The sequence below is a fragment of the Neomonachus schauinslandi genome, chromosome 5 (genome assembly GCF_002201575.2).
Source record: "Neomonachus schauinslandi chromosome 5, ASM220157v2, whole genome shotgun sequence".
NCBI lineage: Eukaryota > Metazoa > Chordata > Mammalia > Carnivora > Phocidae > Neomonachus > Neomonachus schauinslandi.
Window position 1 is genome coordinate 121786583 of NC_058407.1, and position 18833 is coordinate 121805415.

At 35.4% G+C, this 18833-nt stretch overlaps 1 protein-coding gene across 3 annotated transcripts in view; it reads left to right on the top strand.

The window, feature by feature from the left end:
• Positions 1 to 18833, top strand: part of TRDMT1 (tRNA aspartic acid methyltransferase 1) — a 54896-nt gene that overhangs the window by 18386 nt on the left and 17677 nt on the right. For all 3 annotated transcript variants that reach the window (XM_021696716.2, XM_044914995.1, XM_044914994.1), the window contains exon 2: positions 8832 to 8941. In XM_021696716.2, the coding sequence (XP_021552391.1) occupies positions 8832 to 8941 (110 nt within the window). The remainder of the gene's footprint in view (positions 1 to 8831; positions 8942 to 18833) is intronic.

Sequence of the window (18833 nt, forward strand, 5' to 3'; positions counted from 1 at the left end):
ACATGAAGAAGGGCATATTTTTTCAAACCCTTGCTCGTACTAGACAGTGTTCATCTTATAAAAGCTTTCCTAGTCTGATAAGTAAAACTGATTAATGTAGATTTCTGTCATTATTGGTGAGGTGCAGCATCATTTTATGTTAATTGATCATATGAAATTCTTTATTTTGAATTGCCTGTCATTGAAATTTCTATTTTGACCATTTTTACTTTTAGAACTTGAATTTTTAAAAAATTAATAAGACCGTTCAACTGAAAATACTATATGCTCCTTAAAAGACATTGGGAATACAGCTTACAGAAGGCTGTCTGCATGTTTGTTGTATTTAGAATACATGTATAGGATAAAGTAATTAGGTAGACCTGTAACGAAGTCCTTGCCTCCCAAGTTGGGACCCCTGCAAATATTGCCTCAATTTAGGACACTTGGGGAGTGTTTGATCAAGAGAAGTGTTTCTGTTTTGTAGCTATGTAGTGAATTAATTTCTTATTCACAAGGCTTTTGATGTTCATGTTGTTTTGCTTGCCAAGTTGGAATTTGAAATGCATTTCCTCTTAGTGACAAGTGATATTTAAGTGTGTGTTCTCTTAAATGCCTATTAGAACTGTTATTTCCAAGTTACAGAAAACAATCCAAACTGGTTTACATAAAAGTTGTAAATACTCATGTAATGACTAAGATCAAATATAGGCTTGGTTTGGGGTACAGCTTAAAGCGGCTCAAATTGTGTTACCAGGAACCAGTTTTCTTTCTCTCTGTATCTGTCTCAGTTTTGTTCTTTCTGGATTGGGTGCATTTTTTAAAGAAGATTTTATTTATTTATTTGAGAGAGAGCAAGCACGAGCAGGGGAGAGGGGCAGAGGGAAAGGGAGAAACCGATTCCCCACTGAGCAGAGGGCCTGACATGAGGCTTGATCCTGAGACTCCACGATCATGACCTGAGCCGAAGGCAGAGGCTTGACCAACTGAGTCACCCAGGCGCCCCATGGATGAATTTTATTTTATTTTATTTTTTTAAAGATTTTGTCAGAGAGAGAGATATTTGTCAGAGAGAGAGATAGAGCACAAGCAGGGGGAGTGGCAGGCAGAGGCAGAGGGAGAAGCAGGCTCCCTGTGGAGCAAGAAGCCCAATGTGGGACTCGATCCCAGGACCCTGGGGTCATGACCTGAGCTGAAGGCAGACGCTTAACTGACTGAGCTACCCAGGCATCCCCCATGGGTGCATTTTAATATACACTCTCCCCTTACTGCATCAAGAAGGCTGTAGTAGCCGCTAACTTAGATCCCTCCATGGTTAAACTCAGTTAGAAAATCAAGCATCTCTTTCTAGTTGCCCAGGAAAAAGTCAGGTGTTCCCTCTTATTGTGCCTCATTGGCTTACTTTGAGTTGTTTGCCCTCTCCGAAACCACTCTGCAAGTCTTGGCTCAGGCTTGACACATGCTTTAAGTGAAACCAGGGGTAGGGGGTTGAGGGCGTCTGAACCATTTGACAGAAAGTGAGTGTGGTAAGATCCCCAAAAGAAACTCTGGGACTATTGCTAGAGAAGCATACTAGATGCTGGTAAAGCACAACACAGATGTCCACTCATCTCATCTTGTATTCTCAGTACCCAGCAGAATGCCCAGTACATGATAGGTACTCTAATAAGTATTTATAATTGCCCGACAGTAGCACTGTTGGTGCTATTATTTAACATATTTGTAAGATAAATAGAATTCTGTAGGCCATTCTGGAAACTTCATTGTGTTGCCAAGGTAAACATTTGACCTAAATGTCAGACAATCTACCTAACATTGGTCTTTCAGGCTTTGATGAACACAGAAGTACAGGATTATTAAAGACTTTTTAAGCTAATCCTGTTCTGAGGAACAGAACATTGAAGAAGGAAATGAACAATTATAAGGAGTTGGTTTTAGGGATCAAATTCACTCATTTTCATACTATTCGGTCAGGAGATGTTTATTGGAGGCCAAGTGGGTGCCAGTTCTGGCAATGTCTGGGTGCTGTGAGTACTCTGATGTACAAGCCACTGCCTGGGCTCTATCAGATCGTGTAGTCTAGTGAGAGAGGCAGTGTCCTGGGACAAATGTGACCATAGTGTGAACTACCCAGCACCATGACCGAGGGACCGGCCCCCATTTCACTCCAGCAGGCTCAGTGAAAGCTGCCTGGAGGAGTCACGCCTAAGCTGAGGGAGTCCTGAGGGACCAACGAGAATGATCTAGGACAAGAGAGATGGTGTCAGAGGTTGGACAGGGTAGGATAGGCTTTTTAACTATATACAGAGGTACTAGGATTGAGAAATTATGGCCCATCTGGGGCATGATAAGTAGTTGGGTATTACCTGGGGAAAAAAGCGTATGTGTATGAGTGTAGTGACTGTGAATTGGAAGAGTGAATTGGAATCGAGGGACAGTGTCAAAAGAGGAGGCTAGACAGGTATGCAGGGTCCACATCATGCTAAGAAGTTTGGATTTTATTGGGAAGACAGTGGTGAACTACCAGATGACTTAGAAGCTATAGAATGATTTCATTACAGTCTGGGAAGAATCCTGGGAAACCCCGTAAGTGCAAATTTACTGATATGAGTTCAGGAAAAAAAGAGCATTTGATGCTATCATGCTTTTTAAAAAAATTGACATTGTTACATATATTGATATGTGTAGCTTATAAATAAACATGTCCATGGAACACTGACCATCTCTCTTGATAAGGTTTCTAAAATACAGACTTTTCTTTTTTTTTTTAAAGATTTTATTTATTTATTTGAGACAGAGAGAATGAGAGAGAGAGAGCACATGAGAGGGGGGAGGGTCAGAGGGAGAAGCAGGCTCCCCGCCGAGCAGGGAGCCCGATGCAGGACTCGATCCCGGGACTCCAGGATCATGACCTGAGCCGAAGGCAGTTGCTTAACCAACTGAGCCACCCAGGCGCCCAAATACAGACTTTTCTATAAGGAACAAAAACAAATGAAGGTTTATCTTTCTTTCAAACAAAATAGAATTTAAAAATAAGCCATCTAATACTGCTTTCCAAGTCTTCTTTTTTTTTTTAAAGATTTATTTATTTGAGAGAGCGAGAATGAGAGAGAGAGAGAGTACATGAGAGGGGGGAGGGTTAGAGGGAGAAGCAGGCTCCTCGCCGAGCAGGGAGCCCGATGCGGGACTCGATCCAGGGACTCCAGGATCATGACCTGAGCCGAAGGCAGTCACTCAACCAACTGAGCCACCCAAGCGCCCTGCTTTCCAAGTCTTAAAACTTATCAAAACTTGATGGAAGGAGACATTTCTTTATCTTAGGACAATAAATCATTTTAAAACACCAAGCACCTTTTATAAAAAGGGCTTATGAACACTTAGTAATCATTAGAAGATCTGTTGCATGAAAGCCTGAGAAGTTAAGGTTTTGTCCTCTCTTAAGTTATCATTATCAATATTTATAGTTTGACCTTTGTTTTATGTCAAGAACCACAGAGGCTGTTGGGTAACACTTCAGCCATCATTCCAAAGGGAAACCAGAGCTTCCTTAGTGGTAGCTTCATGTCACCTTCTAATCAGTATTATGATAAATCATCTGAGGGAGTCTCGCCGTGCAAAAATATTTAACAAGAGATTACTGGGGTTAGGAAATACGTGAGGCTGATTATCACTGTTCCAGAGTTTCAGCGGTTTTGCTTTTGAGATTCTGAGTGTACCATGGTGGTGTTATTAGTGCTGGTATTCCTATTAATATTATTCATATTAGATTTTTGAGTTGTTTGTTGAATATATGATTTTACTTAGTTTTCCAAAATTTTTATATTCTCTTAAATCAAGCCTCCAGAGTTTTTCTCCTCAGGGTAACATAGATGTGACTTTTAAAAAATAACGAAGAAATAACATTATATGATGACAAATGGTGACGACACATTGTGGTGAGCACTGAGTAATGTATAGAATTGTTGAATCACTATGTATACACCTGAAGCTAATATTGTATGTCAACTATACTTCAATAATAAAAATTAAAAAATAATGAAGAAAGTATTTGCTTGGTAGAAATTCACTTCGTAAGGAAAATTTGGGGGGAAATCACCTTTTATATTTTTTTTCATCTTTTATATTAAAGGAGGAATTCTTGTACCTTAGAGAAAAACAATGTTGCTTTAATTTTAAAACTCCCCTGACCTCCCTAAATATAAACTTTATATATCCATCCCTGTGGGTCTAGCAAAATGCTTGGTACACATCACTCAATAAATGTTTTTTGAGTTATATTGATCCGGTCTAAACAGAAATTGAACCTGAAATTCTCTTCTCACCACATGCTCAGACACACACAGACACACACACACACACACACACACAGCCATCTAAACAACTGAGGAACTGTTAGGATTAGGTTCATGCATCTGTTAGCATTAGGTTCAAATGTCAATAATAGAGACATCCAATGTCAAATGTCAATAATAGAGACATCCAAAATAATAGTGACTAAAGAAGGTAGAAGTTTGTTTCTTTCTCACATAAAGTAAGTCTAGGAGCGCTTGGTGGCTCTGATTTCAGCTCAGGTCGTGATCTCAGGGTCGTGAGATAGAGCCCCGTGTAGGGCTGTGTGCTCAGTGGTGAGTCTGCTTGAGATTCTCTCCCTCTCTCACTCTCTCTCTAAAATAAATAAATCTTAAAAAAAAAAAAAGTGAGTCTAGACATAGTAATCTAGGGCTGCTATGGTGACTCCATGAAATCCTTCAGGACCTCAACTCCTTCCAGTTCTTTGCTTCGCTAGCTCTGTAAAGTGGCCCTTCTCTTCATGGATTAACATGGTAATTAGAGTGCCAGCCATTACGTTTCTTTTTCAATAGTAGAAACAAACCAATAGTAAAAAGGCCAGAAAGCGCAAACTATCATGTTCTTCTTCTTTCTTATACCTTTGTTCTTTCTCAATGTCCTCCTCAAAATGGAGGAGGCAATCCTCCTCTTCTCCAAATTGCATTGTATTATCTAGCATAGGATCTTTATTTTCCTTTCCATGTAAATTCAGTGTGCTCCTTTTTAAACATTAATTTGGTACCTTTTTCTCTGGTGCCACTTCCCAGCTCTGGTCTGTACACATATCTCAAGCAGTTCCTGTCCACTCTCTGGTTGATGGGCCCTTGTATTTAGTTAGATCTTAGAAAGGACGATCTAGTGTATGTCTTGACCCAAAGTAAGTTTTTATGTTGTTTACTGTTAGCTAAACTTCTAAGGAGATTTTCTAAGGAAATTGGATGAGTTTTGAAACTTATTTTAAATTTTATTTAATTCAGAGAAATAATTTATTTGCAAGTTTTGAAAAGCAAGAATCTTTAAAAAAAGAAATTTACTTTGCCAATAGGGATAAAACATTTAGCAATCATTTTAAATTCAGAATCCTTTCTGATCTGCTTTTGCTTAGTACTTTTATTCTTAAGCTGTCATTTTGAATGAAGGAAAATAGACATGGGATATGTTCCACTGATCTTCCATTTCACAACTAGATGTCAGTGTTAACATACCTGATTAGGTATCTCAGGTATGGTCATAATGAGCTCATTCAAGTAATTACTCACCTATCTGAGATACAAATCAGAAAATAAATGATAAAGAAGAAAAAGAAGGAAAAAAATAAGCTACTTTCCTTATTTCAAAATGGGTTGGTTAATTTTATATTTACATTTTTAAAAATTGAATTTTTCCCCACCTTAATAACTATGCACAATTAAACTTTCTGATTTATTTGGTTAGGAAAGGCAGATAAGAGTGTAAACTTGTACCCTTTCACTACTACCAACCAGTTTTTCCCTACAACTTTTCCAGAAAGAGTGATCAGAAAAAGAAGGAAAATTATTGCTATTCAAATATGGTATGTGTGTGTGTGTTTGATTCTTGCCTACTTCAATAAGAGACATACGTGAGAGCAGGAATTACGCATGTATTGTTGGTGACATTTCTTGCATCTCCCTAGAAGGTCTCTCTTGGTATAACTAACTCTGCCTTTTTTTTTTTTTTAAGATTTTATTTATTTATTTGAGAGAGAGAATGAGAGAGAGAGAACACATGAGAGGGGATAGGGTCAGAGGACGAAGCAGACTCCCTGCCGAGCAGGGAGCCCGATGCGGGACTCGATCCTGGGACTCCTGGATCATGACCTGAGCGGAAGGCAGTCGCTTAATCAACTGAGCCACCCAGGCGCCCACTAACTCTGCCTTTTTAAATTCAGTCCTCATGTAAACAGGAATATGGGGCGCCTGGGTGGCTCAGTTGGTTAAACAGGAGCATGATACCCCTTGTCTTTTCCTTGTAGATCCAATCTGACAGTCTTTTAACATCATTTATATGCATTTCTCTAACTAGAGTGTCGTACCTTTTATACCCATGCTTCCTGTTGATAAATATGCAATCAGAGTAATAACTGAAATATCATGAATAACATCCAGGTAGAGCAGTAGATCACAGTGCTGAAAACACATCCCTACCCTCCATGGTACTAAAAGATCCTGATGGGTTCCCTCTCCCCTGCAAGAATTACCTCTCCTACATGATTTAAGTAGTAGAGCTCATTTATGCAAAATTCTATTGAGTTATATTCACTTTGGTATTTTTAGGTAAACATTTTCGAAATATGTGTACATGGCTTGACAAAGATTTTTGGAGGCTATAGATTTGAAGTATACAGTAGAAAATATCAAGACAACTTGTCTTTGGATCTCAATTTCAGATTTCGACAGAATTGACAGTTTTGCTTATTTACTTATTTATTCATTTTATTTAAATTTTCGTCAGTTAACATACAGTACAATACTGGTTTCTGAAGTAGAATTCAGTGACTCATCACTTACATACAACCAGATTTGCTTTTTTAAAATGGTCATTTATAAATCTAACTTTTTCCTTAGAAACACATCCGTACACCAGAACAATTCTGTTTTGAAAAGGCAAGTTGAATTATTGTCAGTAATATCTTAGTACATTCATTTCTCATCACAGAAATAACTTTTTAGGCCATGCACTGGATCCTAATTTTATAACACTCTAAAATAATGCAATAAACAACAGTGCTTTTGCTTACTGACTTTTAAAATCTATTGTTTTCCGAGAAAGAATTTTTGGTTCATTGGTTCTTGGATAGCCACATAAAACATTTACTTGGCAGTTGCTTTATGTAAGTTTTTATGTCTTTCAGGCATATAATACAAGAACATAAAATTAATTATTGATTGTGGTACAGATTCGGCACATCACTGTGTATTGTCAGTCAGCCTGAAAAAAGAGAAAAGTCATATTAACCAACTCCAGGCAGTCCCAGATTGCTGCATATATAGTGGAAATGCAAGCAGGCTTCATCATGCTAATGACAAGATACCTTATTTAACAAAACAGTGAAATAATTCAATGAAATTTATGTAATTCTGAGCTCTCATACAATGCTTAGTAGTAACTTAGTTCTTGATCTGAATTATAACAGGTTTGTGATTTTGCAAAATAATCCTTATATACTAATTTTTTTATTTGTTTAAAAGCCTTCTTGATTTATGTTTCAAGATTTCTCTGATACCTTTGACAAAGGTATTATTTATAACTTTATACTAAGGCAAATAACTGGTTACTGATTCTAAACTCAGTTGGAGGCAGCTACCTATGATATTACTAACTGGACCTCAGAGTTTCCAGTGACCTACATACAAGGCAGCAGGGTACCTGGGAGATAATTGGTTCTAGCTGAGTGTCTTGAGCCTGGTAGACATTCAGCAAATATTTACTTAGAGATATTTATGCCCTTGTTTTGTCTTGGACATCATCTCTTTTAGGCCTCAGTGTATGGTTGTGATTATTTTCTGAGTGTGTGTGTGAGCCTTCCTCTTTACCCCATCTTCTGAGATCTGAGTTTTGGTTCTGGTGCCTGCTACATGAGCCCTAGCTCCTTACATCTAAATTCTTTTTCTTTTTTTAAGCTTTTATTTATTTATTTGACAGTGAGAGAGAGAGAGAGAGCACAGGCAGAGGAAGAAGCAGGTTACCCGCTGAACAGAGAGCCCAATGTGGGAACTCGATCCCAGAACTCTGGGATCATGACCTGAACTGAAGGCAGATGCTTAATGACTGAGCCACCCAGGTGCCCCCAGAATTATTTTTTTTTTAGCAGCAAGAGAGAAGGGCAGTGAAGGCATGCTCTTGAAATTATTTCCCTTACTCCTTTCTGTCCTGGTCTGTTAAGATTTTTAATTTTTAGTCTATGTAGTTTTTATATTTGGACACCAATTAATTGTTCATTTCAGTTAAAACTTACCTAAACCTTAAACAAGTGAATTTTGTGGTATGTGAATTATATCTCAATAAAACTGTTGTTAAAAACCTTCCAAAATTTATGTAAAAGCATTTTTAGTGATATTGGGAAGCAGCTTTGTATTAATGTTAGAAGGTGAGGAGCAAATGGTAGTTAATTTATTTATATAGAGTTCCAAGTGATAGGTTTTTAAAAATATACTTCCCTTTTCTATTTTTGGTTTGTTTTAACTTAGGAAAACTTTCTATTTAACTCATAAGTGTACATCTTAATGGAGTGAGGAAGGCAAATGTAAGAGATAATGACTAAAACATTTAAATCTTATTTTTAGCATCAGAATGCTATTTAGAGAGATGAACCAGAAGTATGCAAATATTCCATTTCATGCCTAACTCCCTGGCCTGGTTGTCCATTAGAAATCTGAGATCTAGCTACATAATTGAGGATGTGAGGAAGTGTACTACAAAATTCTGGATTTTGACTTTTCTGTAAAGTGATCAAGTTGATATTAAGGACTTCACATTTTAAGGTATTCCACTTATCATTACAGAAAGCTGTATACCTGCACAAGTGGTGGCTGCCATTGATGTAAACACTGTCGCTAATGAAGTATACAAGTATAATTTTCCTCACACGCAGTTACTGGCCAAGACAATCGAAGTGAGTAATGTTGCTTATTGTTTTAATAAGTATATGGCAAGGAAAGTGTGATTGAAAAACACTGTAAAATACTGATTTCTGGTGTCTTCATTGGAGGATAAATCATATATAAATGAAAAAGTTTAGAAGGGAATCAACATTTTATAATCTATAAGAAGATGGCATGCTCTTTTGGGCCCTTATTTAGTTTTAATTTTCAGTTTGAGAGAATGAGAATGAGAGAGGTCAGTATTTTGGTCTCTGAGACAAAAGATTGAAATGTAAGAATATGCTTGACTTCTAAATGCATGGTTCTGTAATGATATTAAACTTTGTTTAATTCTTTACTTTCAAGCAATAGTCATGCACAATATATATATAACAGGAGTAAAAGCAAGAGAGGCAGTCACTGGCTATTACTTATTGAATGCTTCTTATTTTAGCAAGCCTGTCAAAATTACAGGTTAAAAGTACATTGATGAACTCTGCAGAAGTATTTAACACTGATGTACATTGTTATTTTTTAAATAATATGAGATTGTGTTTTTCTCCATTTTCTTGTGAAACATTTTACAACAAATTTCTCATGAAGCTATAATTTATTTACAATAAACTGCACTCATTTGTGTGTAGTTTGAGTTTTGACTACAAGTGTGTAACCACCACAATCGAGACTTAGAACATCTATACCCTCTAGTGTTCCTTAGTGTCCCATGCCCAGGCAACGACTGATCTGCTTTCTGTCATTACAGATTAAATTTTCCATTTCCAGTATATCACAAATAAAATCATGAATGTAACTTGCTCATTTAGCACGATGTTTTTTGAATTCACCCATGTCGTTGTGCGTATCAGTAGTCTGTTCTTTGTTATTATTGCTGGGTAATATTCTATACAGTGAAATATTATGTACTATAATGTATATATCCAGTCACATGATGTTAGACATTCCAGTTTTTGACTATACAGAACTGTTGCTGTGAACATTCATGTAAGGGTTTTTGTGTGGACCTTTGTTTTCATTTCTTGTAGATGAATACCTAGAATTGGAATTGCTGGGTCATATAGTAGGTTTCTTTAATTTTATGAGAAAATCCTGTTTTCCAGAGTGTTTATACCATTTCACACTCCCATAATCAATGTTTAAGTGTTTCAGTTGTTTCACATCCTTACCAGCACTTGATATTGTTAATTTTTTAAATTTTAGCCATTCTAGTGAGCCTGTTGTGCTGTTGTGATTCTTTTGTGTGTGGTGATTCTAATTTGCATTTCCCTGATGGCTAAAAATGTTGTGCATTTCTGCGTCTTCTTCTGTAATGAAATTTTTTGCCAATTTTTATTATTTGGTGTGTTTGTAATATCATCATTTCATTGTAAGAGTTGTTTAAGTTTTCTGGATTCAAGTTGTCTGTCAGAAATGTATATAACAAATATTTTCTCCAGTTCAGTAATTTGTCTTTTCATTTCCTTAACTGTGTTCATCAAAATGCAGAAGTTATTTATCTTTCTTTGTTTTTTGATCACATTTCTGTGTGTTCTAAAAAATTTTTGTTTACCCCATTTTCCTCTCTTCTGGAAATTTTATAGTTTTGGCTTTTCCATTTAGGTTGATGACCCATTTAAAGTTACTTTTTGGTGTAGTTTGAAGTAGCAGTCATTTATTTTTTTTTTTCAAGTGCATATAGCATTGTCCTGGCACCATTTCCTTTCTTTCTTTCTTTTACCATTTTCTGAAATGACTATCCTTTCCTCAATTTCCTTGACACTTTCATAAAAAAAAAAATAGGTCATAAATGTGTGTCTATTTCTGGACTCTCTCTTCAGTAGTATCTGTATGTTTTTCCTTACACCAGTAGCACACTCTTTTGATTGTTATAGCTTTATAATATGTATTGAATTTGGGTAGCATAAGTTCTCAAATTGCTGTTGTTTTTTCTTTCAAGATTATTTTGGCTACACTGTACTTTACATTTCTGTGTAAATTTCTGAATAACCTTGCCAATTTCTACAAAAAGATATTTTGATTGGAATTCTGATTGGTTTTAAAAGAATTGGTATCTTAATAAAATTGAGTCTTCCAGGCCATGAACATGGTATCTCTCTTCATCTATTTAGGTAGTATTTAATTTATATCAGTAATATTTTGTAATATTTGTTGTACAAATCTTGCACATATGTTAATTAATTTATCCCTAAATATTTGTGGGTTTTGATGCTATTGTAAGTGGTATTTTAAAAAACCACTATTTTACCACTATTTCCTATTGCTAGCATATAGGAATACACATATTTTTGTTTATCGACCTTGACCTTCTATCTTGTGGCTTTGTTATATTGACTTATTCTGATAGCTTTGATTTTTTTAGGATTTTTTCTACATACACAATCATATTGTCAGAGTTTTACTTTTCCCTTCCAATCAGTGTGACTTATTTTCTTGTCTTATTGCATTGTCTAGGACCTTCTATACAGTGTCAGTTAAATAGGATTACATTGGATATCCTTGCGTTCTTCCAGTTCTTAGAGGCAAAACATTCGGTCATTTACCATTTGGGATGATATTAGTTGTAGATTTTTTATAGATGTATTTTATCAAGTTGAGGAAATTTCCTTTTATTACATTTTTTGAGAATTTTTATAATGAATGGGTTTTGAATTTTATCAAATGCTATCTTTCTTGCATCTTTGACATGATTATATCATTCCCCTTTTATTCTTTTAATATGGTGATTATATCAATTTCTGTTTTTGAATGTTCGGTCAATATTGTATTCCTAGGATAAATCCTAGTTGGTCATGATCTATTACCTATTTTATGTAATGCTGGTTTCAATTTGCTAATATTTTGTTAAGTATTTTACATTTAGCTTCATAGGTGATTTGTTATTTCTCCTCAGTGTTTTAGTATGGTTTCAGTATTAGAATTATATTAACCTTATATTTTTTGGAAGAGTTTGAAAACCAAGTATTAGTTCCTCTATAAATGTTTGATAGAATTTAGTTAATGAGGCCATCTGGGCCTGAAGTTTTCTTTGTGGGAAGGTTTTAAACTATGAATTTAATTTATTTAATTGCTAAAAGACTAGTGAAGCTTCCTATTTATTTTTTATTTAGTTTTAGAAATTTGTGATCTTTGAAGGAATTATCCATTTTATCTAATTTGTCAAATGTATTTGCTTGATTTTTTCATATTTCCTTATATCCTTTTTCTATATGTGAACTCTATAGTGATGTACTGTAGGTCATTCCTGTTGTTAGTAATTTGTAAAATGCTAGTGAAGCTGGAAGCTTACCAATTTTATTGGTCTTTTCAAGTAAATAGCTTTGGATGCAATTGATATTATCTATTGTCCATTTGTTTACTATTTCACTAATTTCTGCTCATCTTTATTATTTCTTTCTACTTTGCATTTAATTTATGTTTTTTAATAGTTTTTGCAGTGGGACTTTAGATGAGTTACTTGAGATTGTTTTCCTTTTTTTCATATAAACATTTAATGCTGTAGATTTTCCTAAGTTTTGGCTACATTCCACAAATTTTCATATGTTGTGTTGATTTCATATAGTTAGAAATATTTTCCAGTTTCCCTTCTGATTTCTTTTTGGCCCATGTGTTATTTATAAGTATGGGTTTAAATTTCCAAATATAATATTTTCCAGATAGCTTTCTGTTACTGATTTCTCATTTCTGTTTTATTTGGTCATACTGTGTATAATTTCAGTTATTTTAAATTGTTGAGACTTGTGTTATGGCCCATAATTCAGTTTGTCTAGTGAATGTTCTATATGGTATTGAAAAGAATATATTCTTTTTTTATGGGGTGGAATGCTCTGTAAATGTCAGTCAGGTCAAGTTGGTTGATAATGTTGTTCAATTTTTCTGTATCCTTACTGATTTTTTCTATCAGTTGCTGAGAGAAGGGTGCTGTAATTTCCAACCACAGTCGTGAATGTGTCTTCCTTCAGTGTTGTCAGTTTTTGCTCCATTTTATCTTAAAGCTCTGTTATTAAGTATTTACACTTTATAATGTCCTTTTTCCCCAGATTTTATTTAAATTCTAGTTAGTTAACATACAGTGTAATACTGGTTTCTGGAGTAGAATTCAGTGGTTCATCACAACACCCAGTGCTCATCATAAGTGCCCACCTTAATACACATCACCTATCTAGCCCATTTCCTGCCCACCTCCCTCCATCAACCCTTGGTTTGTTCTCTATTGTTAAGAGTCTCTTATGGTTTGTTGTCCTCTCTCTCTTTTCCCACCTCCCATATGTTCTTCTGTTTTGTTTCTTAAATTCCACATATGAGTGAAATCATATGTTATTTAATGCTGTAAATTAAATTATTTGTCTTTCTCTGACTGACTTATTTTGCTTAGTATAATACACTCGTTCTTCTGTTTTGTTTCTTAAATTCCACATATGAGTGAAATTTGTCTTTCTCTGACTTATTTCGCTTAGTATAATACACTCTGGTTCTAGCCACATCGTTACAAATGGCAACATTTCATTCTTCTCAATGACTGAGTGATATACCATTGTGTGTGTGTGTGTGTGTGTGTGTGTGTGTGTGTGTGTGATCGTCTTTATCCATTCATCAGTTGATGGGCACTTGGGCTCTTTCCATAGTTTGGCTATTGTTGATAATGCTCCTTGAAATGTCCCTTTTTAACCCCAGGAAGTATTTTTTGTTCTGAACTCTACTTTTCCTGATATTAATATGGCTAGTCTGCTTTCTTATGATTAATGTTTACATGTTTATGTTTTTCCATCCTTTAAATTTTATCCTATTTTTATCTTTGTATTTAAATTAGATTTGTAGTAGACAGTGTATAGTTGGGTATTGCTTTTTTATTCAGGCTGACAGTGTCTACCTTTTAACTGGAGTGTTTTACCATTTACATTTAATCTTGTTATTAATATTTTTGGATTTAATTCTACTCCCTTGTTACTTGTTTTCTATTTTTCCAATCTGTTTTTTGTTTATCCCTCTTTTTCTGCCTTTTGATATATAAATATTTTATTATTCTCTACTAATGGCTTATTAGGCATACCTTATTTATATTTGTTTTATTTTCTTAGTGGCTACTCTAGGGTTTACAATATGCTTGTAAACAGTTTTCTTTGGGATTTCTGATCGAATGTGGCATAAAAAAAGATACTTCTATTCCAAAACTCTATCCCTTTTCCATCCCCTTTTCCCTTCTTATTTCTATTAGGAAAAGGGATAGGAAAACCATCATTAATAAAAATAGGATTTAGAGATAAGCCAAAACAAGAAAGAAAATTATGAAGAATAGTGTCCAATGCAGTGGAAATGGGACAGAACTGAATGAGGATGGCAAAATCACGGGCAAACCTCTACATATTTTGTGCAGAATCAAGAAGGAGAAAATGGCAAGGGAGAAGACCAAATACACCTGGCGGTTGTTTGTTCTAAGTCAGGAGAAGAGAGATTTGAAAAATCCAGATCCCTGAGCTGAAAGTGCCATTGCAACTGCAACAGACTTCCTGCTCGCCCTGAATGCAAGATCATGGGTTAGGGACAGAGGCGTGCTCTTAGGTTAAAGCTAGTGCAGGTCCTTCCCAGAAACAGTGTGGCCACAAAGTACCTATTTCATCTCATCTTTCAGCAAACTCCTTGATTCAAGTGGCCTCCATTAAGAAATGAATAATAATGAGAAAGGAACCAGTTTGAGGCTATACTAATATTGTACTTTAAAAATAAGGTATGAAATGTAAACAAAACACAGAATATACAACAGAAAATTATATTAAGAAGCCGAAGAAAATTTCAAACATACATGCCTCCATGAGCTTCAGGCATTAAATAAAACATGGTATCTTCAAAACAAGAACTCAAATAAATATATACACCAGCTCAAAAAGCAATGATAAGACAGTGATTGGACTGGAAAAATATCAGTGGTCAGGGAAAAAAGAAAGAGGAGAAAAATAAAACCATTATAGAAATGAAAGGTCAGCGTAGCAAAAAGTAAAGTGGACAGTGCTGCAAACAATCATGAAGAACAGAGCTTGAGAAAAAGAAAGCAAAATAAAACGGAAAAAAAATACAGATCAAATGTTGCAGAATAAATGATAACTAATGAAGACAAAAATGATCTACAATAAAAATAATTAGTATCTCTGGGGAAGACAATAAAATAAATGGAACAAAAATATTAACAGAAATAGAGGGAAGAAATTCCTAAAATAAAACCTACAACAATTCATGAACTGTAGTACTCGTGGGCCCTTATTGAAAAAATGACTCATTCACTTAATCTAACTAAGCAAGAGATGAATCCAAGAAGAGAGCCCAGGAATAAAGCTACCATGTCAGGAAAGAAATTATGGTTAGAAAACTGGGTAAAAATGTTGTGAATCTTTGCAGTGTAGAAATAATAACATGATTGACGTAGGAGAAGAAAGTGAGACTTAAAAAATATGTGTATTTGAAAGATAAATGAAGCTATGGATTTTTAGGACATTATTTAATGTTACTAGGAGCTTAGCTGAGCTGGGAAGGACAGAGTAGCTAACTAAAGCAGCAAGACAAAAATAAAAGAGTAAAGCCTTTATCACTGACTGTGGTGATACAAGCACATATGTAAAATAAGAGAAAACGCCAGGGCCCCCTGCTCCATTTCCACATGCCACAGCACACTGGGGGAGAGCGGGTGTGTCAGCACAGATGTGGGGGAGTTCCGGCCTTAGGGGGAATTGTAAGGGAGGAGGGCTAGGAAGGGAAAGTGCTGAGTACCAGCCAGAGTAGGGAGAAGTGTCTTCCAGATTTCCACCACCTTCTCCCATAAGGAGGTCTTGGCAGAGCTGCGTGCAGTGGACCTCTGCCCAAGGCCACAGATAAAGAGAACTAGACATGCAAATATATGAAGAATGTGCTGGCCAGGGCGCCTGAATCCTTGACCCTAATGGCCTGCAGAGACTTGATGTGCTGACCATGTTCCAGTTCTGGAGTGGGAAGGGCAGCTTTCCCTCAAGGCCTGTGGGATGAAGCCTATGTAACTACCCACAGTCAGACCTGAAAAATCACAGAGAGGGTTATAACCAGGAGCAGAACTCCTCAGGTATAAAATAGCTAGTAAAATAAAACTAAAGTCTGTAATTCATCTAGGTAGAAAATGAGGAATTACTAGTCACTACTATATAAACCACGTGAGCAGAAACCTTGTTTCTTGGTTCATTGTTGTCACAGACAACAATGTTGGTGGATCACTTTCTGAATGTTGAATGACAACATATTGTAGCTAAAAAGTGGACAGATACCAGGCAAATGGTCACAAATGATAACAGTTTCAGAATAGATATTAGTTAGAATGGATTTCAAGGCAAGAACATTTAAGAATCATAGAAAGGTACTTTATAATGATGATTAATATAGTCCTCAATAAAGATCTGATTGTCATATTTATGCACAAGATAACATCAGAGTTCATAGAGCAGGAAATGGTAGGAAATATCCACTCAGTTTTTATTGGATACTTACTATAAGCCACAAAATAGGAAAATCATTATCTTATGAATATAAACTCAGTAATTCTAAGTAAAATATGACCAAATAATCAAAAGCACATCAAAAGAATAATGTAGCATAACTAAAATGGATTTTGTTTTGGAAAGTATAATAGTAATTTAGTACTTAGGAATTCTATTACTATTATTCAACATGTTAATAATTGGAAAGAGCAAGGGGCGCCTGGGTGGCTCAGTTGGTTAAGCCACTGCCTTCGGCTCAGGTCATGATCCTGGAGTCCCGGGATCAAGTCCCGCATCGGGCTCCCTGCTAGGCGGGGAGTCTGCTTCTCCCTCTGACCCTCCCCCTTCTCACGCTCTCTCTATCTCATTCTCTCTCTCAAATAAATAAATAAAATCTTTAAAAAAAAAATAATTGGAAAGAGCAAAACTATGTATTAGAAAATATTTGACAAATTGCAGGGTTTTCCAATAAGTTTAATCTCTCAATAAAATTAGGACAAATGCATTCTACTAGAGATGTATATGTCATTTACTGGCTTTGTGTGTATGTGTGTTTATATTTCTGTTTAAACACAAACATGCACATATATCTCCCACTCCAGTAGCATGCTACATGGTAAAACTTTAAAAGCATTCTCACTAAAATAATGAATAAAACAAGGATGTCTACCTTTGGCACTGTTATTTAATGTTGTTGTGGACTGTTAGGTAATGTACTCATGCAGGAGAAATAGCATATAAATATTAAGGAGGATTCTAAAGAATAATTGTGTAGGCCTGGAAAACAAACAGCGTACTGTCCTAAAAATAGTATGAGGAACAATTACTGCATTTAAGGAGGCTGTTTACAAAAATATGATAACCGGTAGCTTACTATATATGCAAACAAAGACATGTTAGAAAATATAATAGAAGAAAGTTTCTATGTATAGTAGTAACAAGAAACTTACAAACACTGAGAAATAAGTAACAAGAAATCTGCATGACCTAAGTGGAATAAAAGATACTTGAAAATTGGAAGTATGACCGAGTATTGTACAAATGTCAGTTCTCTTTAGATTAACTAAAATTTACTAAAATTGTCAAAAGTTGTTTTCTAACCTACCAAGTTTTTCCTAAAGTTTAAATGACAATTAAGTATAAGCATAGCCAGGAGACTTTCTGCAAAAACAAGTAATAAAGCTAGTAAGAATACCAATAAAACTGCTCATCAACATGTAATAAACAGTGCTACCACACTGAGCTGACCTAATGTTCTCTGAAAGCAAAAGAATAGATTTCTGTTAGGTTGCAAATATCAACTTATTAAAGATAATTTGTGTATCTCCATAACTACTTTCTTGAATTTCAACACATTTTAATGCCTTCCAATGCCAGGTTAAATAAAGTTGTGAATGGTTTGACTAATTATTTCTTGCATAACTGCCCTATCATTTGATTTTTTAAAAAATCACTATTTTGAAGAATCCTTTAAAATTGTAATTTTTTATGCCAACCTGTACTGGAGGCAGTAACTCTGTTTACTTCCTCCAGATTCTAGACATAGGATGCTCCTGATGTAAAAGATCATTGTTTTGTTTTTACTTTAGTTTTAGAAATGTAGCTTTAATCAATCCATATTCAGTTAGGACATACATAAGTTGCTTATCACAGTAGCCCTGTGCTGACAGGCTCTCTAACTTGGTATGAAGTGCTGTCTGGTTGTACTGCTTTGCCCCATGTTTTCTGACAGACTGGTCAGTGCATGATTTTCACATTGTTTTCCTGAGAACCCAGGGATTCAGAGGTGCTGTAGGAACTTTTCAATATTTAATTTTGTTTTTATGTTACATATACACCTTAAACTACTTCAAAGCCTGTGATTTAAAAATGATAGACACATACATTCAAACTTTTAATACAACAGAGACAACTGATGTGTTCCCCAGGTTAATTCACTCTTTACAGAACTCAGAATAAAGCTTGTCCTGCCTTATTCATGTCATTGAACTTCTTAAAAATGTGTCATAATTGGGAAAGTTGTGATTCTAGTCTGGTTGCTTGTTTCTGGCTAAGCATTTATACTAAGAGTGCTTAATGAGAATTTGGAAAACCCATGACTTGTTTCTCTGTACAGCAGACTCCCTTATCACGTGGGACTACATTCCAGGGCCCCCAGTGGATGCCTGAGCCCTCAGTACCGAATTCTGTATATATACCATGTTTATTCCTATACATACATACCTATGGTAAAGGTAATTTATAAATTAGGCACAGTAAGAGATTAACAATCACGATAAAATAGAACAATTATAACAATATACTTTAGTAAAAGTTTTGTGATTGCAGTCTCTCTCTCTCTCTCAAAATATATTGTACTCACCCTTCTTATTGTGGTAATGTAAGATGACAAGATGCCTACATGATGAGACGAGGT